At 36.7% G+C, this 25,140-nt stretch overlaps 1 protein-coding gene across 5 annotated transcripts in view; it reads left to right on the plus strand.

Moving 5' to 3' along the window:
• The window catches only part of ptprea (protein tyrosine phosphatase receptor type Ea), a 112,139-nt gene that overhangs the window by 49,970 nt on the left and 37,029 nt on the right, over positions 1-25,140 (plus strand). For 2 of the 5 annotated variants that reach the window (XM_065262466.2, XM_065262467.2), the window contains 4 exons: positions 14,030-14,107; positions 16,171-16,267; positions 16,651-16,724; positions 21,128-21,181. In XM_065262466.2, the coding sequence (XP_065118538.2) occupies positions 14,035-14,107; positions 16,171-16,267; positions 16,651-16,724; positions 21,128-21,181 (298 nt within the window). In that variant the 5' untranslated portion in view covers positions 14,030-14,034. Of the gene's footprint in view, positions 1-14,029; positions 14,108-16,170; positions 16,268-16,401; positions 16,543-16,650; positions 16,725-21,127; positions 21,182-25,140 lie in introns of those variants that run through there. The other 3 variants (XM_073815009.1, XM_065262470.2, XM_065262471.2) reach the window with 3 other exon arrangements.

Consider the following 25,140-nt stretch of genomic DNA (forward strand, 5'->3'; position numbering starts at 1 on the left):
TGAGCTCTGTTGTATTATAAACATGATATGATACATCATTACAACGGCTTATATCTGACTAAGTTAACTTTTCTTGGAAACAGTAGTGTTTAGTCAGTTATAAACACAGGAAGCACACACTTACACTTAAACATACTGGTGTCACATACTGCAGTAAAATGTGTATCATCATTAATCAGATAAATAGTTGTGTTTGGTGTTGGTGAACATCTTTTACAACTGCTTATATTTAGGGTTAGGTATTAAAATGGCCAATGACATGAAAGATTCCCCAGAAATTGTGAAGCTTGGAATGAGCTTAAGTCGACATGTACTTTTTTACATGCGTCTTGAAGGATTTTCAAGAAAACGTTTGTTAAATGTCAAATTTAAGCAGTTGCATTTCTTAGGAAACAAATTAATTTTGTGGACACGAAAGCACTGAATATTGTGCCATTTTCCATGTTATTCCCCATGGCCAGGTGTGAGTCTCATTCATAAACACTAAAATGCTTTATTGGAAAATAATACGCTTTTGGAAAAAACAACATGAGCAATGAACAAAAATATGTTTATAACCGGTTGCCTATAATTATTTTCACAGTGTGCGCACTTGTGAAAATGGAAACATGGAAAAATGGAAAGCTAACACAAATATTGTTATATTAGATTGTGCTCAGTGGTAAAGCATTGCATTAGCAGCACAAAGGGTCATGAGTTTGATCCTCAGGGGCCTTGGTCCCATGTTGTAACTCGTCAACATTGAAGTTCATTTTTTAATTTTTTACACTAAATCTAATAACAAACATATTTTACTTTTTAAAAGAGTATTGGTCTCTCTCAGATAGTAATTTTTTTTAACATGGTTTCTTAATAGAGGATGGATGCATTTCGTAACAGGACTAAAATAACAGGACTGACTTTTTAGCATAGATTTAGCAAATAGATGAAATGCAGCTGCATAAAATATGTGCTTATAGCATGAAAACACTAAGCCAATTTGAGTGATTTAAAATAAACCGATAACATCAATGAAATGATGGCTGCGTCTGAAAGCTCCAAGGCATCAAGGCATGTCCGAATCCAATGATGGGTTTACTTCCTGTTTCCTGAGATACCTTCGTTGTCCTGTCCCACAATTCTATGCGAGGATGTGAAATGAAAATGTGACTAGATTTTCAGAGGGGACATGAGTAATATTTGCATTTTATCTAAAATATTATGACTTTTTCAATGGTTAAAAATATTTAAAGCAAAGATGCGATATGGGCCCATACATAAATGAAAAAAAAAATGCTGTTTATTTTCAGTGATACGTGTAGTTTTAATTTTTGTTTTAAATTATATAGTTTAAAGTTGCTGTTAGATTAACATGCAGGACACGTTGCTTAATAATAAAATGTATTTTAGAGTTCGTTTTCTTGCATTTTTATGCATATTATGTCCTGGGGACAGAAATGGCACTGATTTGGTGAAATGGCTAATAAAATGTTTTACTTTGAAATGCACCGTAAGTTGCTTTGGATAAAAGTAGTTGCCAAATGCATAAATGTAAGTTTAGTTGTAGATAAAAAAAATGCATATATTCTTCAATATAATCTGCATTTCTCCTTGTCCATCATCATAATTGTTTTAAAAATCTCTTTCTGGATTGCCATGGCAAAAAAACATGCATGCTTGCTACCCTAGATTTATTAATCTAACTCTCTAGTTTCAGTAGGTACACTGTCGCTGGGATGGTAACCTAAGGTTTCGTTTTGTACCTTAACAGGTAAACATAACATAATGCAATGTTATAACTTTTTACTATACCTTAAGGATCTATAAAGGTCAGTGGTAGCCGGTGACTTCTTTTTTCATGGGCGCTTGATGCAAAGTTCATCACAACATATATGTAGCCCGTCATGTGTTTCCTTATTTCAAAATATGTGTTCTGCGTGTCGAGAGATCCTGTGTGCATCACGTGTTTTGTCAAAATAAGTGCCTGCTGCAGACACATCTAAAGGGTTTATGATTAAAGAGACGCTCGCGTTTGCGAAATACTCGCATAATTTCATGCATAATCAAAGTTTACTGTTAAAAGAGTGTCTTGCGTGTATACAGAAGGTCCTTTGGGTATAATATTGTACCCCAAAATATACAACATTTCAATGTGTTGTATACCCATAAAGGTACAAAAATGAACCTCAGGGTACCACCCCAGCGACAGAAAAGGTACAGTTTTGTTACCTTTTTTCTGACAGTGTAACATAATTACTTTAAACTTTTGAACAGTCTCCATTTAGGGCGCATGTATAATACAACTAACATGCTACATAGGCAGCTCACGTGGTGTGTTTTTTTTTTTTGTGGTGAGTATTTTTCTTTCTTTTTATATGTGTGCGTGTGTTTTTATGTATTGCCCAAGGCTGCAGTGTTCATTCATTAAACCGCATCAGTTGTCATGTTTCCATGGAAACCCTGAGGAAGGTGATGCGACGGCTGTCTGACATCCCTTTATCTGATGTGACCTTCCCTTCAGCCAGACCTGCATTAATGCAAGGCTGCATTGCGCTTGAGGCAAACGTGCTCTTACAGGAACTTGGTGATCAGCGTTTACATTTCAAAGACTCAGGGAGTTTTTTATAAATAATGCTGTTTGATTGGTGGTTACTGTAGGTTTGTGTAATATGATTGGGTGAGGAATCAAGGTCTCTTTCTCTTAAATGGGTCACTGTGTAAAAAACAATGAGGAGAGGAGAGTGAATAAATATAAAACAATAGACAAACCAAAAGCTTTATTCACGTTCTCACAGCCGGCAGGTTTCAACTGTGTTGCCCTTGAGCAAGGCACCTTACCCTAATTGCTCCCCGGGCGCTGGGATAGCTTCCCCTTTTTTTCGTGTGTGTGTGGTCATGACTTGCAGTGCGCGTGTTCACTACTCACCGCAATGGGTTAAATGCAGAGATCACATTTTGAGTACGCGTTGCAAGCTTGTCACTTTCACTTCTTTCAGATTATCGTTGAAGACAGCGTGTTACAAGCACACTATAGGCTGTGAAAGTCATTTTATCACAGGCTTTACACATAGAGCAGCATTAGATGTGTAAAGACCTGGGCTAAAATAGTCTTACTGTGTTTGTGGCTGTGGTTTAGTGAGACAGACCAGAGACGATGGGACACCTTTGTGTGGTGATGATTCTGAGAATGTGCGTGTAGAGTTCACTTTGACTTTTTTCAAAACAGTTGCTTAAATAAACTCATTAATATGTAAAAGTTTGCAGATGATGAAGTTATGCAGGTTATTGTTGATCTTGAAGTGTAGATGTTAAAGGGACATTCCACTTTTTTTGAAAATATGCAAATTTTCCACCTCCCCTAGAGTTAAACATTTGATTCTTACCGTTTGAAATCCATTCAGTTGATCTCTTTGGGTCTGGCCGGTTGTGCCTCATAAGCCTTGAAAAGTGAAGCCCCTGGCTTTTTGATCGCCCCCTGGTGGCTGGCTGCAGTACAAGTCGTAAACCCCACCCTCTCCATTGAAACGAATGGGACTCTGCTCTAAATAAAAAATAAAAGTTTCCGAAAGATGGTTTTGGTCCTTTCAAGTAGTTGTTATCAAGGTGATATATGTTCAAGTCTTCATTATTGTGGTAAGTTTCATTTTAGCTTGTAATTTAATGCTATAGAAACGGGGCTTGTCGTTATGATTGGCGTGGTTGAATTGGTCGTGCGAGCGTTTGGGCGGAAGTTTGATACTGCGGCTCCGCCTCTGGCTCCAAGGGCAATTCCTTCTGCGCATGCCTTGGCTCCAAATTGACGTTTTTACGTAACATGGCCGCGACCGAAGCCGTTGGCTTCAATTCATTACAATGGTGGGAGGCGACTTCGCGTCGTCCATCTTTTTTTACAGTCTATGGGTCTGGCGCTAGCACTTTTAGCATAGCTTAGCACAATCCATTGAATCTGATTAGACCATTAGTTTCACCCTAAAAAATCACCAAAGAGTTTCAATATTTTTTCCTATTTAAAACTTGACTCTTCTGTAGTTACATTGTGTACTAAGACCGACAGAAAATTATAAGCTGTGATTTTCTATGTAGATATGGCTAGAAACTATACTCTCATTCTGGCGTAATAATCAAGGACTTTGCTGCTGTAACATGGTTGCAGCAGGCGTAGTGATATTACGCACTGCCCAAAAATAGTCTCCTTGGTTACTTTCAATAGCAGGGGACTATTTTCAGGCAGTGCGTAATATCATTGCACCTCCTGCAGCCATGTTACAGCAGCCATGTTACAGCAGCAAAGCCAGAATGAGAGTATAGTCCCAAGTTTTAGATGGGAAATATATTGAAACTCTTTGGTTATTTTTTAGCGCGATGCTAATGGTCTAATCAGATTCATTGGATTGTGCTAAGCTATGCTAAAAGTGCTATCGCCAGACACAGAGATCAGCTGAATGGATTTCAAAACGGTCAGAATCAAATGTTTAACTCTAGCTCACCCTTTCGAAACGCATAGTGAAGCTATAATAGCCACCACAGGACAAACATCTCGTTGTCCAGTCCTTAAAAAACGTGTTTTTTTGTGATTGTTGCATGCAAAAATCCTTGATCTTGCAGCACATTTTTTTAAAAAATGCGATGGAATATGCTGGATATTTATGCAATTTTATGCGATGAAATTGCGCAAACTTGCCAAAATTGCGTGAACTTGCAAAATCTGCAGCTTTTTATTGATGTTCACGTCGCGCTATTACGTCACTTCCTAACATTCCCATGACAACAGGGGACATGGCTGCGCATGTGTGAAGTAAATGCAAAAATTTTAAACTTTCTGCTAAGATATATATGACTTTTGCTACGAAAATGTGGGGATTATGAAATAATGCAAGCCCCGCATATTTAGCGAGCAGAAATCTGCAATTTATGCGTCAAAAGTGCAGCGTATTTAAAAAATGCGGCCCCCACATTAATATGCGGACTTTGGCTGATTATGCATCGAATCATGCGATCTCATAATCACGTTTTTCTGGAGGGACAGATTGTCAGAGATAACATGGTGATGAAATGCGCTCTGTAGCACAGTTTGTCCGTTTAGAGCTACTGTAGAAACATGGCGGCGCAAAATAGCGACTTCCATGTAAGGGGACCTGCAGTGTATGAACAGTACTGGCTCATTTTAGGGTAATAAAAACAATACAGTTCATTTTGTAAGGTCTTTATACTTCACTAATAATATAGTTATTAATATTATATTGCATTTCTGTCAAGACATCCTTCTAAAAGTTACACAATGCACCTTTAAGTTTTAGATCTCATTTTAATGGCATGTCGCTGGGAGCAATCCCAGCGTTATGGATGTGACATTTCAAGTCAAAACTTAAATTATAATTTATCATATGATTTTAGTACCAATATATTGAACCAGCTGTTTATGGAGTCCAGAAATCAGAAAATTACTTGTGCACGTGTTTTCTGTTTCAGATGAGGGAAATGTTATAGATGGATATGTGTTTTTGGGAAACAAAAAACTTTGTAGGAATTCTGTGAATAAAAATGCACAAACCAGAATCAATAATACTCAAATGCAAAAGGGACGGCTCTCCGTAGATTTTTTTTTAATTTTCATGTGTGCATTTATGAGGAAGGAACAGCACTATGGTTGTAGGGGTGTGCGATATAAAGATATTTGATTGTGAATGTCTCCACAATCCACTTTTTTTGTATCGTGATTCGTGCCTCAAGTATGCGATAAGGGGCACGCTATAAAGGTGAGGTAAGGGCCAGGTATACTTTTTTCCGCGTTCAGCTCACGCGTGCACGCATCCGCGGAGCTTTCAAAGTATACGGACCGCGGCTACGTGCGGATGGCCGTGCTCCAACACATACGCAAACAAATGATTTTTTTTTCAAATTTTACTCTATCAGGCCGTCAGGGCATCACTGATTTGCAACATTTACAGTACATAAAAAAAAATAGGATAAGTGAAGAAAAGTAGCCGGTACACCATTGCAAACAAAGTTAAGAACAAACATCAAGAGAAAACAAAGAACAGAAATCAAACATTATGGTGTCGAAAATGCTCCACAGCTTTCTGTTCTCGAAAGAAGTGAAAATAAAAGAGGAAAGACGATTGTGTGTGTGCAAATGCTGTCTATTTACTTTGTGTAATTGTTTGTAGTGGAGTGTCCTGTCTCAATATTTTCTTGTGCATGCGCTGTTGTACGCGTACTCTCCGTGCATTTTCCGTGCATGTATTTGTTACCTTGTATGACTGAATTTTTAAATGGGGGCTTTAGTATGGCTCTGTTAAGGCTCAGTAATGGCAAAAATAGGCATTAAAAAACAACAACGTGAAAAGAATCGTGATAAAAGCGTGAAATCGTGATTTTTGCCTAAACCAGCCGTGATATGATATTTTCTCCATATGCTTACCTTACCATAAAAAATGATTAAAAACTTAAATGGAGACCTTACATGGGTATTTAAGGCAGCAAATATTGATACAGGGTTCCCTCACGTCATGGAATTTCTGGAATATCATGGAATTTTATTTTATGTAGTTTTATGCAATTCAGAGATTTTTATTTGTTGCTTTAAATTTTATTAAAATGTAATCTTAAGTTGTGACGTAAGGAGTACAGTTTCCGGGTCCGTGCCGGAGACTACAATTTAAACAGATGTTTATTGGCACTGTTTGTTCATTTCACGCATTTAAGCTACATTTTTATAAACTCCCATGACACTACATTATTCAGATTTTTAATCAGTGAAAGTCAGGGAATTTGACATTTGACTTATATTTGAGATATTAGAAAAATTTTGAAAGTGATAAAGATTTGTTTAACAGTTTTGTCAATAAAATATGGTCTTAATATTCAGTATAATATTATGGGGAACTTCCCCTTACATCAAGTGTATGTCGTTTTTTTTATTGTCAGCATAAAGACACTGTTAAGTTGTGCCTGTCTTTTTAAAGTGTTATTGCATCTCACTACATAGCAATTGTCACAAAGTTCAATGTATGTGAGAAAGAGTAACAGGAAATTTAGACACAAATGTGTTTTGGCTAAAGCTATGTAGTATTTGCAGACTAACTTAATTTAAAGCTCTCTTCATCTGCTGTAAAACTAAAGACTCAAGTCTGGATAAGAGCATCTACTAACTGTTAATGTAAATGAAATGTTTTATATCCCAGCACCTCCATCTTACTGAATACTCATACAGCATCTTAAATAATCCAGCATCCATTTGCTTTACAAGTGCACGCAATGCAAGTTTAAGTGCAGGTTGTAATGATGACTGAGACGAGTGATGCTACTGTATGGTCATGTTTTTTTTTCTGTGGTTAGAAGCTTTTGTTATCTCTAAATCATAACCAGCATAAATTATTATCTTTGGGGTGTGCACACATAGAGAAAACTGTAACAACGGATCTCACAAGTACAGTTCGATACTTTCAGATACGCACTATATTCAGAAATACAGATCTTTTCACACATGTACTTTTGTTGTTGCAAGGAAATGATCTCCCTGTGCTAACAGAGGAACGGTTCTACATTTATAGACACTCGTGTGGGCTGAAAAACCTCCTTACATACTGTTATTAATTCATGGTTACCAGCCTAGACACACACAGACCAACAAACACATATAGTCTCTCTTACTGTAACGCTCATTCATTCGGGGACATTTGCCACACGTGTTGATGAGAGGGGTAAGACCTCACCCAAGGCCAAGACCAAATGTCTTTCTTATAAAGACACCCTGTCTACCAGTTTTACCCCATGACCTGATTATAATAATGACTCTTAAGAACTGCCCCACATGCTGGGGGCAAAGACAACAACATCGGACCACTTCTGAGTCTGACCGATGGCGGGGACATTTGTGAGCGGATGCAGACAGGAGATTATGTTCATAAAGGGACATAAAAACACTGTACAGTATACTATACGCCTCATATAGTAGAAATTAGCTTTGAATGTGCAGCCTTGTTCGACGCATTAACATAATTTCCGCTGAAACAGGAAGTTAGGGCGGGACATAAAGAGTAGCCCCTCCCCCTTTAAAATAGCCAGATTTAGCGATTTGTCCTCACAGCTTTGAATCTGTTGAGCTTAGATGCGGAATAATGTCATAAAAATGATAGATCCTTATAGGCAGAAGAGAGACTGTAAGTTTTGAAAACTTTTATCTTTTAAATGTGAATTTTGTCAATGCATACTAGTTTATATAATTCTTATACATTCATACTGAAAACCAAAACACTTAAAATTAGAAAAGTAAAAAAAGATAAATAAATTAAAAGCATAATTTACATAAACATTCTAACTTTTTAAATGTTTTTGTGTATTCGGCAGATGATTTTACCCAAAAGTTAAAGTCACCATTTTTTTTTTTTTTTTTAAGGTGCAAATGGAAGAATTTTAATGGAAAATTCTGTAAACCTAAGCATAGATGAATAATCATGACATATCATGAGCCTTAAACACGATTGTTTTCTTCTTTTTATGTAAACCTTTTGCATTAATTTCTTGCAATCTCAACATAACACCAACGATGGCGTTACAGTCGTGATGTAAGCCCCGACATTAAATGAAAGCGGAAGTCCACCCTAAACAACATTATGCTCCAACACTATATTTCATCACATATATGTAGTTAATTATGCCAGAAGAAAAATGCACGACTACACAACTCTGAACGTTCTAAATGGGGGCGGGTCTTGAGGCGAGATGATTGACAGTAGATGAAATTTTTTTTTTGTTGACAGCTGTACAGGATGAGCTAACGTTAGCTTGCTTTGCTCGTGTTCATAATAACATGATAATAACTTTATAGTATGTTTACCGTACACTTTGCTTCCTTAAATTCTTTTGTTAAATCAACTCAGATTTACGAGTTATGTCAACAGAAATTAGTTGTCACAACTTATAAAATATAGTTGAGAAAAGTCAACTTAAATTTACTCACCTGTAGTTATAACAACTCATCTCTAGTCAAGATAAATAATAGTAAGTTGGAATGACTTGTTAAGCTGAGTTGATTCAACAAAAAAAATTTAAGGCAGCAAAGTATTTTTTACAGTGTAGTTACACAAAACAAGTTACAACTAAGCCAAATGATGTTTTAGATATTTTTACCATTTTACATTACCTGAGTCCACTGAAAAACTGGGCTAAAAACAGTACTCAAAATCTTCCTGACAAAAGTGCTAGCTGCATATTAAAATGTTCGAGTAATCTGTTATGCTGAGTTTACACCAACCGCGTTTCGGGCGTCAAAATCGCGTCTACCGCGCGTGGTTTGCTGCTTGAACAATTTGAATGCATTCGCGCGTGTAGAGCGGAGTAGATGCGCGAAAAAAGCAAGCATTTGACGCACGTCAGAGGCAAACTTCGCTTCTTGTGAGAGGGGCAAGTGCTATGCGGTTGTCTGTTTGCAAAATGACTGATGTTGATTGTGCATTTATCGAGAGAGTTACCAGTTTGTACTTTGTAACCTTACTATAGGGGGAAAATAAACGGTGCGGGTCGATAAACGTCACGTGACTCAAAAGTGAAGTGTGTATTACAATAACCAGGTTGCCCAATGTCCTCACTGACACTCTTCCAAGCGAGGTCCTTTTTATTCCTGTCTCCTATATATAGAAATAAGAACTTGTGTCGTATAGCTCCGGGTGACTGCTTATGGACAATATCAAGCGTTGGTTGAATGAGTGACTCCGGGCGGGGCTGCCACCACAGCAGCAAGCAGGCTCCTGATTGGTTAACGCGGCGCGAAATTCCGCAAAAGTTCAAAATTTTCAACTCGGGCGTCAGCCGCAAATTCGTGTGAACCACAAGATGCACAAAAAGCACCATTCGCGCTTACCGCGCGTACCGTGCACAACGCTCAATTCGCGCCTTTCGCGCGAGCTTCACGTGCGAAAGAGGCGGAAACGCTTCTTCTGCGCCGCGCCGAAAACCTCTTCCGTGCTGCGGGACCTTCTGACGCGCGTCAACGCGTCTTCACATTGACTTAACATTGAGATCACTCGCGCTTCACGCCTCTAACGTGGTTGGTGTTAAAGCAGCATTAGTCCTATGGCAGCTAAGGGTATGGTTGAGGAAAATAATAAAAACTCCAGGTGGCCTAAATTTGTTTTCCTTACGTGTACATCTACATACTGCACAGGTTCTAGTCATCTTTTATTAAGGGTTTTGGTGATTTCCACTTTAGATATGGTAAAAGCGGAGTTACTGTTTCGTTGGGTTCGTCTGCTGGCTAACTTCAAGTTGACTTGAGTTGATTTAAAAGCAGGTTGAGCGGTAAAAGAAGTTATTAGGCTTGTTCAACTATATGCGGCGCCACAAGGATCGACATGCGGATGACTGATAAAGTACAGCAAGAGCGATTCGCGAAATCATACGGAGGAGTTTGCTTTTAAATCGCTCTCGCGGAACCTTGACGTAATCCGGCCGTCAGTTCATGCGGCGCCGCATGAAGTCAAACAAACCTGAAGGCTGCATCGGTTAGTGGGTGGACCTAATGACTCAGTTTCGCGCAGTGCATTCTGGTTAATTGAGTCAAAGACAAAAATTGCTTCAACACACTAATCAATCTAATAATCAAAATCATGCAAATTTCTTTTTTTTCTCTCACGTAAAATGCAAAATTGACATAAAGTACCTGTGATAACAGGCTAAAATGTCTAGGGTTCAATTCTGCTTTAAATAAAATGCTGTTACAATGCTAAAGACAAAGTTGTGACTGCCGAGTTTGCGCTATATGCTAGTTAATGCTATATGGTAGCATTTAGGCTTAAGTTCTAGTTTTGATGTTACAAGTATGGTTCTCACGAGGCTTGATGTGAAACTGATTTATGAAAATAAACAACAGTGTCTTTAATCATATTTTTTATTTGTCTACAATTACACAATTAATGGCGATATCCAGATAACTGTCAATAAATATTGTTGAGTCATCTCGTCGATAAAGAGAAAACGTTGTCTGGGGAGTTTATAACTCAAGTTCATACATCCGCTATTATCCACTAGATGGCGATCTTACCCAACTTAAACACTGACATATTCACTCAACACTGAAAACACAGCGTGTAAGTTTTGATGGCTTTGAATCTGATCTCTTACATAAGTTCTTCACAAAAATGGAATTATCTCTGCTTTTAGCTAAAAAATTTGAGAGGTGATAAGAGAACAAATGAAGGTATATGAAAGTTTTTTTGTTTGTTTTTGTTTGAAAGCGGATGGTCTGTTCTTTCATTTGATATTTTATGTTTATTTACAGATAATTTTTCTGCAAGGCCTTAAACTAAAACTGGATGGCAACTTAAAAAAAAAAAAAAAAAACGCTGACGGGTAAAGAGTTTAGCATGCTTCCAAGCATATTTGATCATCACTTCAACAGTTGCACAATATAACTGTTAATGTATAAATTAGACGAATGGTGATTTATAAAATAAACACCACAGTCTTAAATTATATTTTCATTGTGTCTTTGCTGCATCTCTGTTGGTTGGGAACTGCGCTCTGTTTCAGTCACACTTGATTCTGAGGAACTACTTTGTTTGGCGGAAGAGTAATATTTCTACTAATATAATTACAACTTATTTGTGTTTTATTTTATAAAATCCCTCTAACGTGCTTCGCGTCGTGCCTAACAACGCCCCTTAGCTGTTATAAAATGCACTGGTAACCCACTGCTTCTTGGGGTTTATTCCTTTAATAATAGACCATTAGGGTTGTAAATGGACATGTTAAACTTTCTCTGGATCATTTTTGCACTTAATAAAGATATCAGAGAACAATTTAACAGATTATTTTAATGCATTCTTTGGCACCTTTAATGGATATTGTAGGTTTTATATTAATGATTTAGCTGTGTGAATCATTATAAAAGAATGATGTGCTCTAATAATCTTTAATCAAAAACTTTGACCTCCTTCCCGTCTCGAAACCACTTCTCTGAACTTCCTGTGTCATCAGAAATTGTGTGAGATTGGGGCTGTCGGATATATTACTCGGATATATGTCAGTATACGCATAAGAAGACAATCGCTACTTACAGTTTCATGGTGACTTTAAAATGCATTCAAGATATCATTTTTTTATCAGTATGAGTTTTCCCAAGGGATCAAACTCACAACCTTTATGCTGCTAATGCAATGCTTTACAAACACGTCTACAAGAACACGATAACATCTTTTGTGTTTTACACGAGAAATACAATCGCATTTCTCAACATTAGGTAGATTAAATAATGACACAAATTTTAGCGGTCGCCTGTTCCTTTAAGGAAAAGGAGATGCTTGAAGCAACCCGTAATCCATTAACTCACATACACAGTCCAAAGCACAGATTTGCGAGACCCATTTGGGAGTCCATTGCCTGCGCTGCTATATGGCTCCACAAGATTTATCTGTGTCACTGATTTACTTCACTTTCTGTAACAGTTTGCCACTGTTTCCTAGCAAACACGGTGATCGCGATGTGTGTGTGCAAAGAGTAAAGTCTCCGGGGAATCATATTTTTACTTTGGCCTTGACTTGAACAATAAATTTTACCCCAGGTTGCTTACAATAAAATAATACAGAAATCCCTCCGTTGATACGCACCTGCTATAAGATACGTTTTGTTTGTATGTTTGTTTGTTTATGATGTGTTCAGATGGGCGTTACAGGATTTATGTCCCTGCTCATCTGTGTTCTGGTTTGGCCAGACTCGGTTTATCAGCATCTTACCGCAGGAAACAGGGAGGGTCATTTCTTCTCATTAAAATCCTCCCATTACTCTTCCTGCATCTGCAGGCGACTCTCAGGTCTTTATTAATTGCAGTGGGATTCAGTATCGACTCGAATCCTGTCGCTGTCTGGATGCCAGCGAGCTCTGGGACACCAACGAGAAATGCGGCACATGATGCCTGTTTGTCACGGAGGCTAATGCAGAAAGTGCTTGTGTTTCAGACGGCCCCTGAGGAATGATGATGTTTGAGATTTGGCTAGACGTGTAATTTCATCATTATACGCTTAAGAAAATTGCTGAAATAAAAATGATGTCCATTTAAAAAAAAATCAACACCAACATTTTTGTTTGAAATATATGCAGTTTAAAATAAATATAAATAATATAAGTATTTTTAGAGACATCACAACTTATGCAAGAACTTGAAAGATGTTTAAAGTTGTTTAAGGTTTAGGTAAAGAAGAGCAGGCCATGCTGTAGGATACTGCTGAAAATAAATAAATAACTTTAAATAAAAATTAATAAATAACTTTTGGCATGTCCTAAGAATTCAGTATTAAATGTTAAGCAATTTGCATTGCATGTTGTCTGTGCTGGTGTTATTTGTGCAATGTGCTGGGTGTGTAAAATGCCAAAAACACCTACTTCTTTTTCTCAATGAAGAATATCAGCGGCCCTTTGTGGGTGTTATGTTGAAGGGCTTATTTCTTGCAAAATGCATTAATATCAGGGATAATAATGATATAAATTTTCACAGTTTACCCTGTCCTAAAGACATCTGCCATTCAGAAACATAATGTGACTTTACATTATAGTTATGCAAATATCAAGTGAGCAACAGAAACAGAACATTTTAAAATTAAATTTCTCTTTCAGTCATATTGGAGATTATGAGGAAGTGCTGATGTGCTAATAAGCAGTGAAAGTGATCTGCTTTTCCCCAAAATGCTTGTACAGATTTAATCGGATGAGTTTTGTAACACCTCCAAATCCAGGCAGATTAAATCATCTGTAATTGTTTTTATCCTGCTTAATAGTTCGTGTAACACCATGTGCACACAAAATTACAGAATCACGACTTTAAATCTATGAGAAAGTTGTTTGATGATTTTCTATGTTTCTGTGAATATAAAAAAAAAACTTGGGCATCTTTTCTTTCTGTAGGCTTTGGTGACATCTAGTGGAGAAATAGAGTTATTGCATTTTTTTTCCCTTTGAGCATTTAAACGTTTTGGTTAGATTGTCATATAGTGTCACATTTAGATTAGGACATTGCACAGAATTATTATCTATAAATCTCTTTTTTCTTCTCTTTCAGACACAATGGTCATTGTTTTCTTTCTAGTAGCATCTGCAACACAACTCACAAACAGTTCAACAGAGGCTGATGGCAATGGTAAGTTCAATTTCAACTTCATACTTGTGTATATCTTGAATATATTTGGCATTTTATTCACTGTCAAGTCTGCTTTGTTTTCATTTGTTTTGTGATTTATAAAAATCAATAGCTTGTCTGCCTGCAATACTGACATTTTACACAAGGTGGCACTAGATAATGTGAATGCAGAAGTACATTTCGAATTTGTTTTGTTTTGTTCAAATTTGGTCTTGTATTTCCTGTAAGTTTTACATTCACATTTGGTTGCAAGTTTACGCCACCACAATAATTAGAAACCAAGAAGCTTCTTTCGGATGTAGTAAATAACAGAGGCAGACACTTCTGGAGTATTTTAAGTAAATGTTTGTGTTTTATCAGAGTGTTTGTATTGGGAAAATTTTTACTTTACTTTACTAAAAAAATTTAAATACATTCCAAAGCACAGATTCATACTGTGTATTCCTTTATATTGCATATCAAAATTGATTTAATACCTGATTACATAAAAATTGCATACTTTTAATTTTCTTGAGTTTATTCTATGTAGAATTGTATATAGAATTTACTTCTATGTAGAAAGTAAAAATACTTAAGTAGTGTCCGCCTCTGGTAAATAATAAATAGCAAAAAAGTTAATTTGATTTTGAACTAATTGATCTAATTTCAACCATTTTGTAATAAATGTAATAAATATGGGTCCTTATGTTTTATTATATTAAATAAAACAATAGAAACTAAGTTCTAATGGATTTAATGGGTATAATGGGAATTGCATTGGTGTTAATGGAAACTATAAGTGTTTGAGTATTCAAGTGTTCGAATTATGTCAAAGATTGTGGGCGTCCCCTAGCCCCCTGCCATTATAGGGTCGTCGTGATTTCACAAAGTAAGATATGATCCTGGATCAAAATTTTTTGTTGTTCATGGATCAATGTTTTAATCAAAGAAACCCTAAATTACCTAACCTAAGTCAAACCCTAATCATTTTACCCCTCAAATTAATGAGAAATAGTCATTTGAGAAGAAGTTTTTTAAAAAGCCCCTAACCCTAAAGATTACGAAAGATAATAACTAAAAATAATAATAAAAATATAATCCACACGCAGAGACATTGACTCCTCAGAAAAACAGCGTAAGGCACACTTAGAAGTTTGCATTTATTTCAGACAGAAATCTTTTGGATTTGTTTATTGCAAAATTGGACGAGAATTTTAAAGTAAAGTAGTATTTAAATTTGAATAAAAAACAGGGGACCCCCTATAACGCACAAAAATATAAATGAGGGGGTCCCCTGTTTTTTATTCAAATTTAAATACTACTTTAATTAAAAATTCTCGTCCAATTTTGCAATAAACAAATCCAAAAGATTTCTCAATGCATAAAGGAGGTCCTGGACCCCCCAGCCCCCCTCAATGCATACTGTATAGGATGTCCTGCACCCCCAGGCCCCCCCTCAATTCGAACACTGGAACTCTACTGGTAATTTGTCGTGAGATCTGGTGGATGGGAACCAATACAACATTATTAATTCCTGCTGGAATGAAGCTCGAAACACACTACATAAAATAATTCTGTAATGATTTTATTGGTAAACAGCTAGTGGTTTATAATGGCATTTGTAATAAAAAGCATCAGAATAAAACAAGGTTCTTAATATTTTCATGAAACACAATTCGTAAACCAGCTGGAGTTTTTGTAGCTTTTATCAGCGACTTTTGAATCCTGTGTTCATTTTTTCAGAGTTTAAGCGCCTCATAACCATCAGTGTGGATTTGTGCTAAATCTCCAGTGGATTATATAGTCTGTGATTTGGTCTCCAGTAAAGTGCTGATGGCTGGTTTTGGCATGTGATTCATGTCTAACCCGCTGTTAAATGAATGACCGATGCTTATCCTGCAGTCAAAACAGCACAGAGTGCTCTATTAAATCACCCATAATGGCATAGCTTGACTAGCTGCCATACCTCACTTAAAGCCCAGCACCGGAGCACTCGAGTGTCTCCATTCCGGCTCTGTTCGTGGGCCAGTTTCCTGTTCTTTTGTTCGCTGTGGGTTTAACAGCCTCTCCTTTTTCCTTTACAGCGAACCAGGGGCTGCCGACCTCACAGATCCTGTCCTTACTACTGGGGCTCTGCGTCTTGCTTCTTATTCTGGGCCCGCTGACCTGGTTTTGTCTCAGGTACGGCACGCACACAAACGCACATGCATACGAATACAGACACACTCAGAAACCGTGGGTCTGTCATGCTTACAGGCTCCGCCCCCTTTAATGATCGAGGGCGGGGGCCAGGAACTGAAACACGCTCACACGTATTTATTCATATACGTGTAGAAGATTGACCTCAGATATAGAGAGATATCGCATGGTACTGTGTGTACAGACTCAGTGTGTCGTGTCGCGTGTGTTTGTGAAGAAACGGCACAACTGATGAAAAAGAGTTCGAGTTTTCGTTGGTGAGATTAAGTTACTTAAGAGAGCTCAGCATCTGTGTTGGTAGGATGTTAGGAAATGAAGCTACACTTTACTTTATTTTTATCTATACATTTGATTTTGTTGTTTAGGTTGAAAAACCAGAGGAAGGCTGACATCACAGTCATTGACAAGAAAATACCAAATGGGATTCTGGAAGAACAAGGTAGCGTAACCTAATCTTCACCTGCTGTCAGGATGTTTTGGGCTGTGAACTAAATGTAACGGGTTGCTGTGAACCTTCAGTTGTGAAGTGTGTGGCACGTTTGACTCGTAAATGTGTTATATTCAGTTTCCTGTTCATGATTTTTAGACAGGACGTGAGCATTCACTTGTCGTGTCACAATATGACTCATATTTTATTTAAAGATGTTCTGTAATTGTTCCAAATGGCTATGCTAGCTGTGAATTATGGGTAAATGATGGTTATTATGGTCATTTGTAATAAACGTGTTCAACTGTTGTTTATATTAAGTGAAAAGCTACAACTATTGATTTAAGTTGTTGTTTTTATATTAATATTGTGGTGTCTAATGTAGTCTTGAAAGTATGACTTTTATAGCCAACATCAAAGTTTGTTTTAGTTTATTTCACAGAATTATTTATAAGTGATAAAGATTTCTGTATATTATCACTAAATGTTATTTGTATCAGCTAGGTATTTTGTGTAATATTTAAACCTTTGTCTAATAGGCAGTGCAGATGTCATAGCCTTCTCTTGGTTCCATGATGAGGTTTCCTCATAAATATGTAAACTAAAACTGCGTAAAAGAGGAACTTGTCAGTTCTTTGTAAATCAGATGTTCCTGTTTAACAACTTATTTGCTTTTCATAGACAGCAATGAGATAAGTGTGAACAAACTCAGACTTTTTTGTATCTTCTCAGATTTAGGAAAAAAAGACTCCATATTTGACCGTGGACCACACAACCAGTCATACGGGTCTTTTTTTATTAAGATTTATGCATGATCTAAAAGTTGAATAAATAAGCTTTACACTGACATATGGTTTGGTAGGATAGATCAGTATTTGTCCAAAATATAACTATTTTAAAATCTGGAATCTGAGGATGCAAAAGTTCAAAATCAAGTTCTTAGCAAAAGCATCCACTCACAAAAATAAAGTTTTTATATATTTAAGGTAGGAAATTCACAAAATATCTTCATGGAACATGATCTTTATCTAAAATTCTTATAATTTTAGGCATAAAAGAAGAATATATAATTTTGACCCATACAATATATTGTTGGTTATTGCTACAAATATAACCGTGCAACTTATTCAGTAGAAATCTCAAAAGCTGTGCTTAATTTTGCCAAGACACCAAATTTGATCTAAAGACCTAGATCAGTGGTTCCCAAACTTTTTCAGCATGTGCCCCCCCTTGTGTACAGTGCATTTTTTTGCGGCTCCTCGAAAGAAAATTTATGACAAAAACTGTTTTAACTCTTTCACCGCCAGCGTTTTTTAAAAAAGTTGCCAGCCAGCGCCAACGTTTTTCATGATTTTCACCAAAGTTTAATGCCTTCCAGAAAATGTTCTTCTTTAAATATATAAACATACAATATACCAAATGAAAGAACAGACCCTCTGCTTTCAAACAAAAAAAAAACGTTTCATCCTACCTTTAGTGGTTCTTTTGCAATCAGCTTTTGAATATGGGTAGGTTTCTGCAAAAACACCACATTTTGAGCAAAAAGCAGAGATAATTCCATTTTTGTGACGGACTTTTCATAGAGATCCCATTCAGAGCGATCTTTAAAACAGACACGGACATGCAGCAGCTTGCCATAGGGCAATACTTCAGGGTTTAAAAAGTTGCGGAACCTGGTGGATAATAGCGGTATTGCGGAAAGACTGAAAATCTCGTCATTGGCGGGGAAGCGTTTTCTCTTAATTGACGAGATATCTCGTCATTGGCGGTGAAAGAGTTAAAATGTAATATTTTAATTAAACAAAACATATAAAATTATACCTAGTACTGCTGTTGGTTAGTTGGCTTATTATTTTTTTAGGTTTAATTACACAGAATTCATGATAAATTAATGTATTTTATAAAATGCCATAAAAACTGGGGCCCTCCTTGCACCATCTCGCGGCCCCCCCAGTTTGAAAACCACTGACCTAGATCATTTCATCTATGCTTTTCACACTTAGACTACCTTCACACTGCCATCAAAATCAGATTTTCCCCTCATATGTGACCCATGTTTGTGTCTTTGTATGACCGTGTAAACAGCACAAACCACATGAAATGCTCATTTTTATTCTGATTTGAGACACATCCATATGTGGTATTAAATCAGGGGTGTCCAATACATCCACTCGATCGCAAAGGCAATGCGGGTAGATCGCACATAAGTTAATGACTGTGTATGCTGCTCCACGAGCTTCGGAAAACAAAGCGCGAAATTGGCATTATGGTCTTAGAAACGAGTCTTTTTGAGTTGCTGCGCATTTCTTCTCAAGTGTGTTTTTATAAATCTTATGCCTGCCCGCTGCGGCTGAGTCGTCTTACTTCTGAAATTTGGATGCACATTCTTGCCTTCATGCAGGAGCTGATCCACACGCACCGCGAGCGAGCGACCGAACGAACGAGAGATACTGTCTAGTTTGTTTCATCAAAACGGCATCTCTGCTGTTTTAAGTTGTACTCAGCATGTACTCAACTCCTTAAAAAGAATGGATTAATGGTGAAAGCCGTAAATTCAACGTAGAGATATATGCAGTATAGTCCTAACACATTTAAAGTGTTATTAAAAAATGTAACTGTGTTTTTTAGCAGGTAGGTATTTTTTTGTGAATCAATCTGAACGTAGTCTTGCACACCGGACGAGAATCGCCGTGTCACGTCTAGGACAACTCGGAGGTATCGTACACCGGAGGTGCACATTAAATAGCGCGAGCTTAGTCAGATAGCATCTACTTCAAAAGGCAAAATGTACTCTAGCAGTCAATGTTAATCGTTAATGATTTGGGACATATATGATGTTATTTAATGTTAAACTATTTGAGTGGCGCTCTGTGGCGGGGCAGGGATTTGAGCAACTTCCTGAGTCGTAGCTGGGTGCCACGGACAGGCGCCACCTGTCTGCGCCGTTGTGTGTATACTCATAGAAAACAATGTGTTCGTTTTTTTTTAGAACGGCGCTGGGTGTCCGGGGTGTGACCACCTTTTTTCTTTTACTCAATACTCTTACTGTATGTCAGCAGTTGTCTAAGTTGTTTTTAGGAAAACATATTTGAGACTGTTGCAACTATAAGAGCATTGAGATCCATACGGATTTTGAATCGCAGGGCCCTATTTTAACGATTAAAGCACATTGTCTGAATCACATGACGCTGGTGCACTTAGGGCGTGTCCAAATCCACTTTTGCTAGTTTAATGATGGAAAAAATGGTTGGCGCATGGACCAAAAGGATTGTATCTATTCTCATGGTTGTGTTTTGGGTGTAACGTGCAATAAACCAAGCCCGGTCTCATCTCCTATTCCCTTTAAAAGCAAGTTGCGTTTTCTCCATGATGGATTTGCTATTTACATGGCAGAATTTGCATTTCTTTTGTCATTACTTCAAATGGGTAATTCTGATACATGCAATAATTATTAGGCGTTTTTTATATTCATAATAATAATCTTTTACATGAATCCATTCATTTTTTTATATTTGGTATGTTTGTGTGCTGCTGTGCATCCCTGTAGAAGAGTGTATGCGCGTTGTGCACTAACCTATAGGCACATGTTACTAAATAAATAAAAACAAAACTTTCAGTTGCCTCAAAATAGCATGCACCTAAACACACCTTGTTTTTAGAACAGCATGCCCAATGGCGAACAGATGGGCACGAGTGCATTCGCCATTTAAACAACGTGGCGCAGATTCGAGCTGAAACTAGCATCGTCGCTCCTGGCATCGCGTTGCGCCGGATGTATGATAGGGCACTTAGTCTTGTGCAGTCTTCACATATTGTGTGTCCTATTAAAAGTTTTGCAAGACACTAAACCTTAATCTTTACACTCTCCTAATAACCCAATAACTAAATTCTCTCCATTAATGGTTGAGACTATTTGCTACAAACATGCATGCAATGATCTTTCAGTGAAGTTTAGGTGTTAAATACAAAAAATGTTAAGTTTTGTGTCAGTGAGCTTTGTGTTTAGGAGGAAGGCTACACTATGTAGAGGATGTGGGTAACCAAAGCATTTCTTTGATGATAAAGTCTGCAAACATTTTTGTTTGCTTTAAATGCTGTCGTATGATGGGCGCATGCATCAGTGACTGACAGAGATTGTGCTGTGGACAACTTGAATCATGCATGTTTAAGGAAAGTTTTGATATAACCATTATTTTAGGAAGACGGACCTGCGCTATTTCTGAAGTCTTGATTGTTATACCAACTAGCGTGATTTGTTTGTTGTTGTTTTAGGCTAATAAGCAACCACAGAGCACTGCACGTTAATATTGTGGTAGCAATGTTAGCATGACTGAAGTATATTACATGTAAACGTATTTTCATAAATGAATGTTTGCAGTTCACCAGTGACTATTCTCTGTGTCTGTGTTGTATAGAAGAATATATAGATATGGATAAAGATGAAGATGATCTGGACCGGCCATCAGAAGGTCTGGTTTACGTTATCTGGTATTAAACAGGGTTCGGTGGACACTAGCATGGCCGTCTCTAACATCTCATCTTCTCTAAGCTTTAACCCAGTGGTTGCTGGATTCTTAAGGGCTTAACTGTGGTGATTTCTGGAAGGTCCCTCTTTGTCATTATCTATATTAAGCGAATGTGTATTTTCTGCTTAAATGTGCAAATATCTTTTTCTCACATGCATGCGGTTACTCTACCTCTGTTCAAAAGTTTGATGATGTTATCACGTTTTTTATCTGGGTGATCACAGTATTGAGCATACAGTAGATATATTAGTATTTAAACTTCGATTTTTATTCATATCTGTGATGTAAATGTAATGCCTGTAATGTAATGAGTTTAAATTTGGAAACCAAATCATTGTATGTCTTTATAAAAACCAAGTGATATGTAAGGAATAATTGACGACGGGTCATTGAATTATACGAAATTAATGCACACCCAAGGTGGTAATGCACTGCGGGTATGCATTATCTTTTAAAAATATACCATGGGTCTGTTGAATGCTTTATTCTGATTGGCTGAGATATGTTCCATGGGTGTTGAATATTTTTCTGTAAACCGCGCACCTAACTTGTCAAATGTCTTAAAAATAGGCATAAGACCAATTTTTATGGTACACTGCAAAAAATGACTTTCTTACTTAGTATTTTTGTCTCGTTTTCAGTAAAAATATCTAAAAGTTCTTAAATTAAGATGTATTTTCTTGATGAGCAAAACGACCTAGGAAAATAAGTCTAGTTTTTGGACAAAAAAAAATTTAATTTACGTGAATTTGTGCTTATAAACAAGCAAAAAAAAAAATCTGCCAATGAAATAAGAAAACATTTATTGAATTAAGTGTTTATGAAAAATGTAAATTTATTTCAGGAAATGTTTCTTATTCCATTGGCAATTTATTTATTTATTTATTTGCTAGTTTTAAGCACAATTTTTTTGTCTAAAAACTACACTTATGTTCCTACACGGCAAAAAATTATTTTCAAGAAAAAAATTTGTTTTCAGTAAAAACATCTAAAAATTCTTAAATTAGGATGCTTTCTCTTGATGAGCAAAACGATACAAGAAAATAATTCCAAAAATATCAAATTTAAGTGATTTTGTGCATAAAACAAGCAAAAACATCTGCCAATTGGGGTAAGCAAAAAACTCTTGGACATTTTTCTTAAACCCTAAATTCAAGAAAAAATAAAGAATAATTTGCTTATTCCATTGGCAGATTTTTTTTGCTTGTTTTATGCACAAAATCACTTAAATTTGATATTTTTGGTTTAGAAACTAGACTTATTTCCTTGGGTCATTTTGCTCATCCAGAAAAACATCTTAATTTAAGAATTTTTAGATATTTGTACTGAAAACAAGACAAAAATACTAAGTAAGAAAGTAATTTTTTGCAGTGTAACCGTGGTATAAGCAGAATAATTGACTCTGGTCCTTTGAATTATTCAAAAATAATGCACATCCACTTCGCGTCGTGCCACACACTGTAAAAAAAAAATCCGTAGAAATTACAATGTTTTTGCAGCTGGGTTGCCGGTAATTTACCGTAGATTTAAATGTATGTTATTTACTGGCAAGAGTTTGTTCAAAGTTAAATAAATTTTAAATATTAACAAGTTTTTATCTTTAAAGAATAAAACTATACAATAATAGCCTCATGCAAAGCATTCTGGGAACCAGAAATCATCATTAACCTTTTTCAGTTTTTTTGCTTCAGATTTTGTTTCCCAGAACGTTTTGCTTGATGCTGTTTTTTTAGTTTTACTCGGTAAAGACAAAGACTTTTAAATGTTAAATGTTCATTCAACTTTGAAAAAAATGTTGCCAGTAAATAACATAAATTTAAATCTACGGTAAATTACCGCCAACCCAGCTGCAATTTCTACAGATTTTTTTTACAGTGTGGGTGTGCATTATTTTCTTATAATTTAACGGCCCGTCATCAATTATTCCTTATACCACGGGGCTGTTAAATGCTTTATTCTGATTGGTTAAGAAACGTGTCAAGGGTGTTGATTATTTCTCGATAAACGCACACCTAAAATGTAAAATGTCTTAAAATAACTGCAAGAGAAATTCATTTATCCTTTCTTGGACTGTATAGATGAAATAATTGACTCCAGTCCTTTGCATTATTAAAAATTAAGGCACACCCACGGTGTAACTCTTATTCGCTGCATTACCATCCTTGGTTGTGTATTGTTTTCAAATAATTCAACAATCCGTTGTCAATTATTCCAGCTTGTACCAAGGGTGTGGGGTGAGATCGTAACAAGGGCATGGTGAGCATGAAACTGCTTACGTAGGGTCGTACCGCTTGCGTCACGCGGTACCGCAACATCCAATAGGAAAATTCAACTGCAGTAGCCACCGTTCAACCTGAAGAGGGCAGCACTCAGCAGTTTTACACCATATATTGTAGCATTAAAACACTTTATGAACAGCACTAATAAAGCCCCATTTTTACAGATCCTTAATTAACTACAAAAATTTTAGTTTAGGGTTTAGTTACTCTTTAAATGACCAAATTTAATTATTCTGCTTATACCACGGTTACCAAAGACATTGCTCTGGTGGTTATTTTAAGACATTTGACAGGTTAGGAGTGCATTTATCGAAAAATAATCAACACCCATTGAACATTTCTCAACCAATCAGAATAAAGCATTTAACTGCCCAGTGGTATAAAGATTGATAATACAGAGGAAATCTATGCGCACACTTCACCTAAATAAAACCATCGATGAAAGCTAACATAAACCAGTATGATTTAGACTAGTTTTTCTATAACTCAGTATTAGCAGTGCAAAGGTCATGGTTTCGACTTCGATCCCCAAGAAACATACAGTCTTGTTCAAAATAATAGCAGTACAATGTGACTAACCAGAATAATCAAGGTTTTTAGTATATTTTTTTATTGCTACGTGGCAAACAAAGTTACCAGTAGGTTCAGTAGATTCTCAGAAAACAAATGAGACCCAGCATTCATGATATGCACGCTCTTAAGGCTGTGCAATTGGGCAATTAGTTGAATTAGTTGAAAGGGGTGTGTTCAAAAAAATAGCAGTGTGGCATTCAATCACTGAGGTCATCAATTTTGTGAAGAAACAGGTGTGAATCAGGTGGCCCCTATTTAAGGATGAAGCCAACACTTGTTGAACATGCATTTGAAAGCTGAGGAAAATGGGTCGTTCAAGACATTGTTCAGAAGAACAGCGTACTTTGATTAAAAAGTTGATTGGAGAGGGGAAAACCTATAAAGAGGTGCAAAAAATGATAGGCTGTTCAGCTAAAATGATCTCCAATGCCTTAAAATGGAGAGCAAAACCAGAGAGACGTGGAAGAAAACGGAAGACAACCATCAAAATGGATAGAAGAATAACCAGAATGGCAAAGGCTCAGCCAATGATCACCTCCAGGATGATCAAAGACAGTCTGGAGTTACCTGTAAGTACTGTGACAGTTAGAAGACGTCTGTGTGAAGCTAATCTATTTTCAAGAATCCCCCGCAAAGTCCCTCTGTTAAAAAAAAGGCATGTGCAGAAGAGGTAACAATTTGCCAAAGAACACATCAACTGGCCTAAAGAGAAATGGAGGAACATTTTGTGGACTGATGAGAGTAAAATTATTCTTTTTGGTTCCAAGGGCCACAGGCAGTTTGTGAGACGACCCCCAAACTCTGAATTCAAGCCACAGTACACAGTGAAGACAGTGAAGCATGGAGCATGATATGGGCATGTTTCTCCTACTATGGTGTTGGATCATGGATCAGTTTGCATATGTTAAAATACTTGAAGAGGTCATGTTGCCCTATGCTGAAGAGGACATGCCCTTGAAATGGTTGTTTCAACAAGACAATGACCCAAAACACACTAGTAAACGGGCAAAGTCTTGGTTCCAAACCAACAAAATTAATGTTATGGAGTGG

This window comes from Paramisgurnus dabryanus, chromosome 1 (genome assembly GCF_030506205.2).
Source record: "Paramisgurnus dabryanus chromosome 1, PD_genome_1.1, whole genome shotgun sequence".
NCBI classification, from domain to species: Eukaryota; Metazoa; Chordata; class Actinopteri; order Cypriniformes; family Cobitidae; genus Paramisgurnus; species Paramisgurnus dabryanus.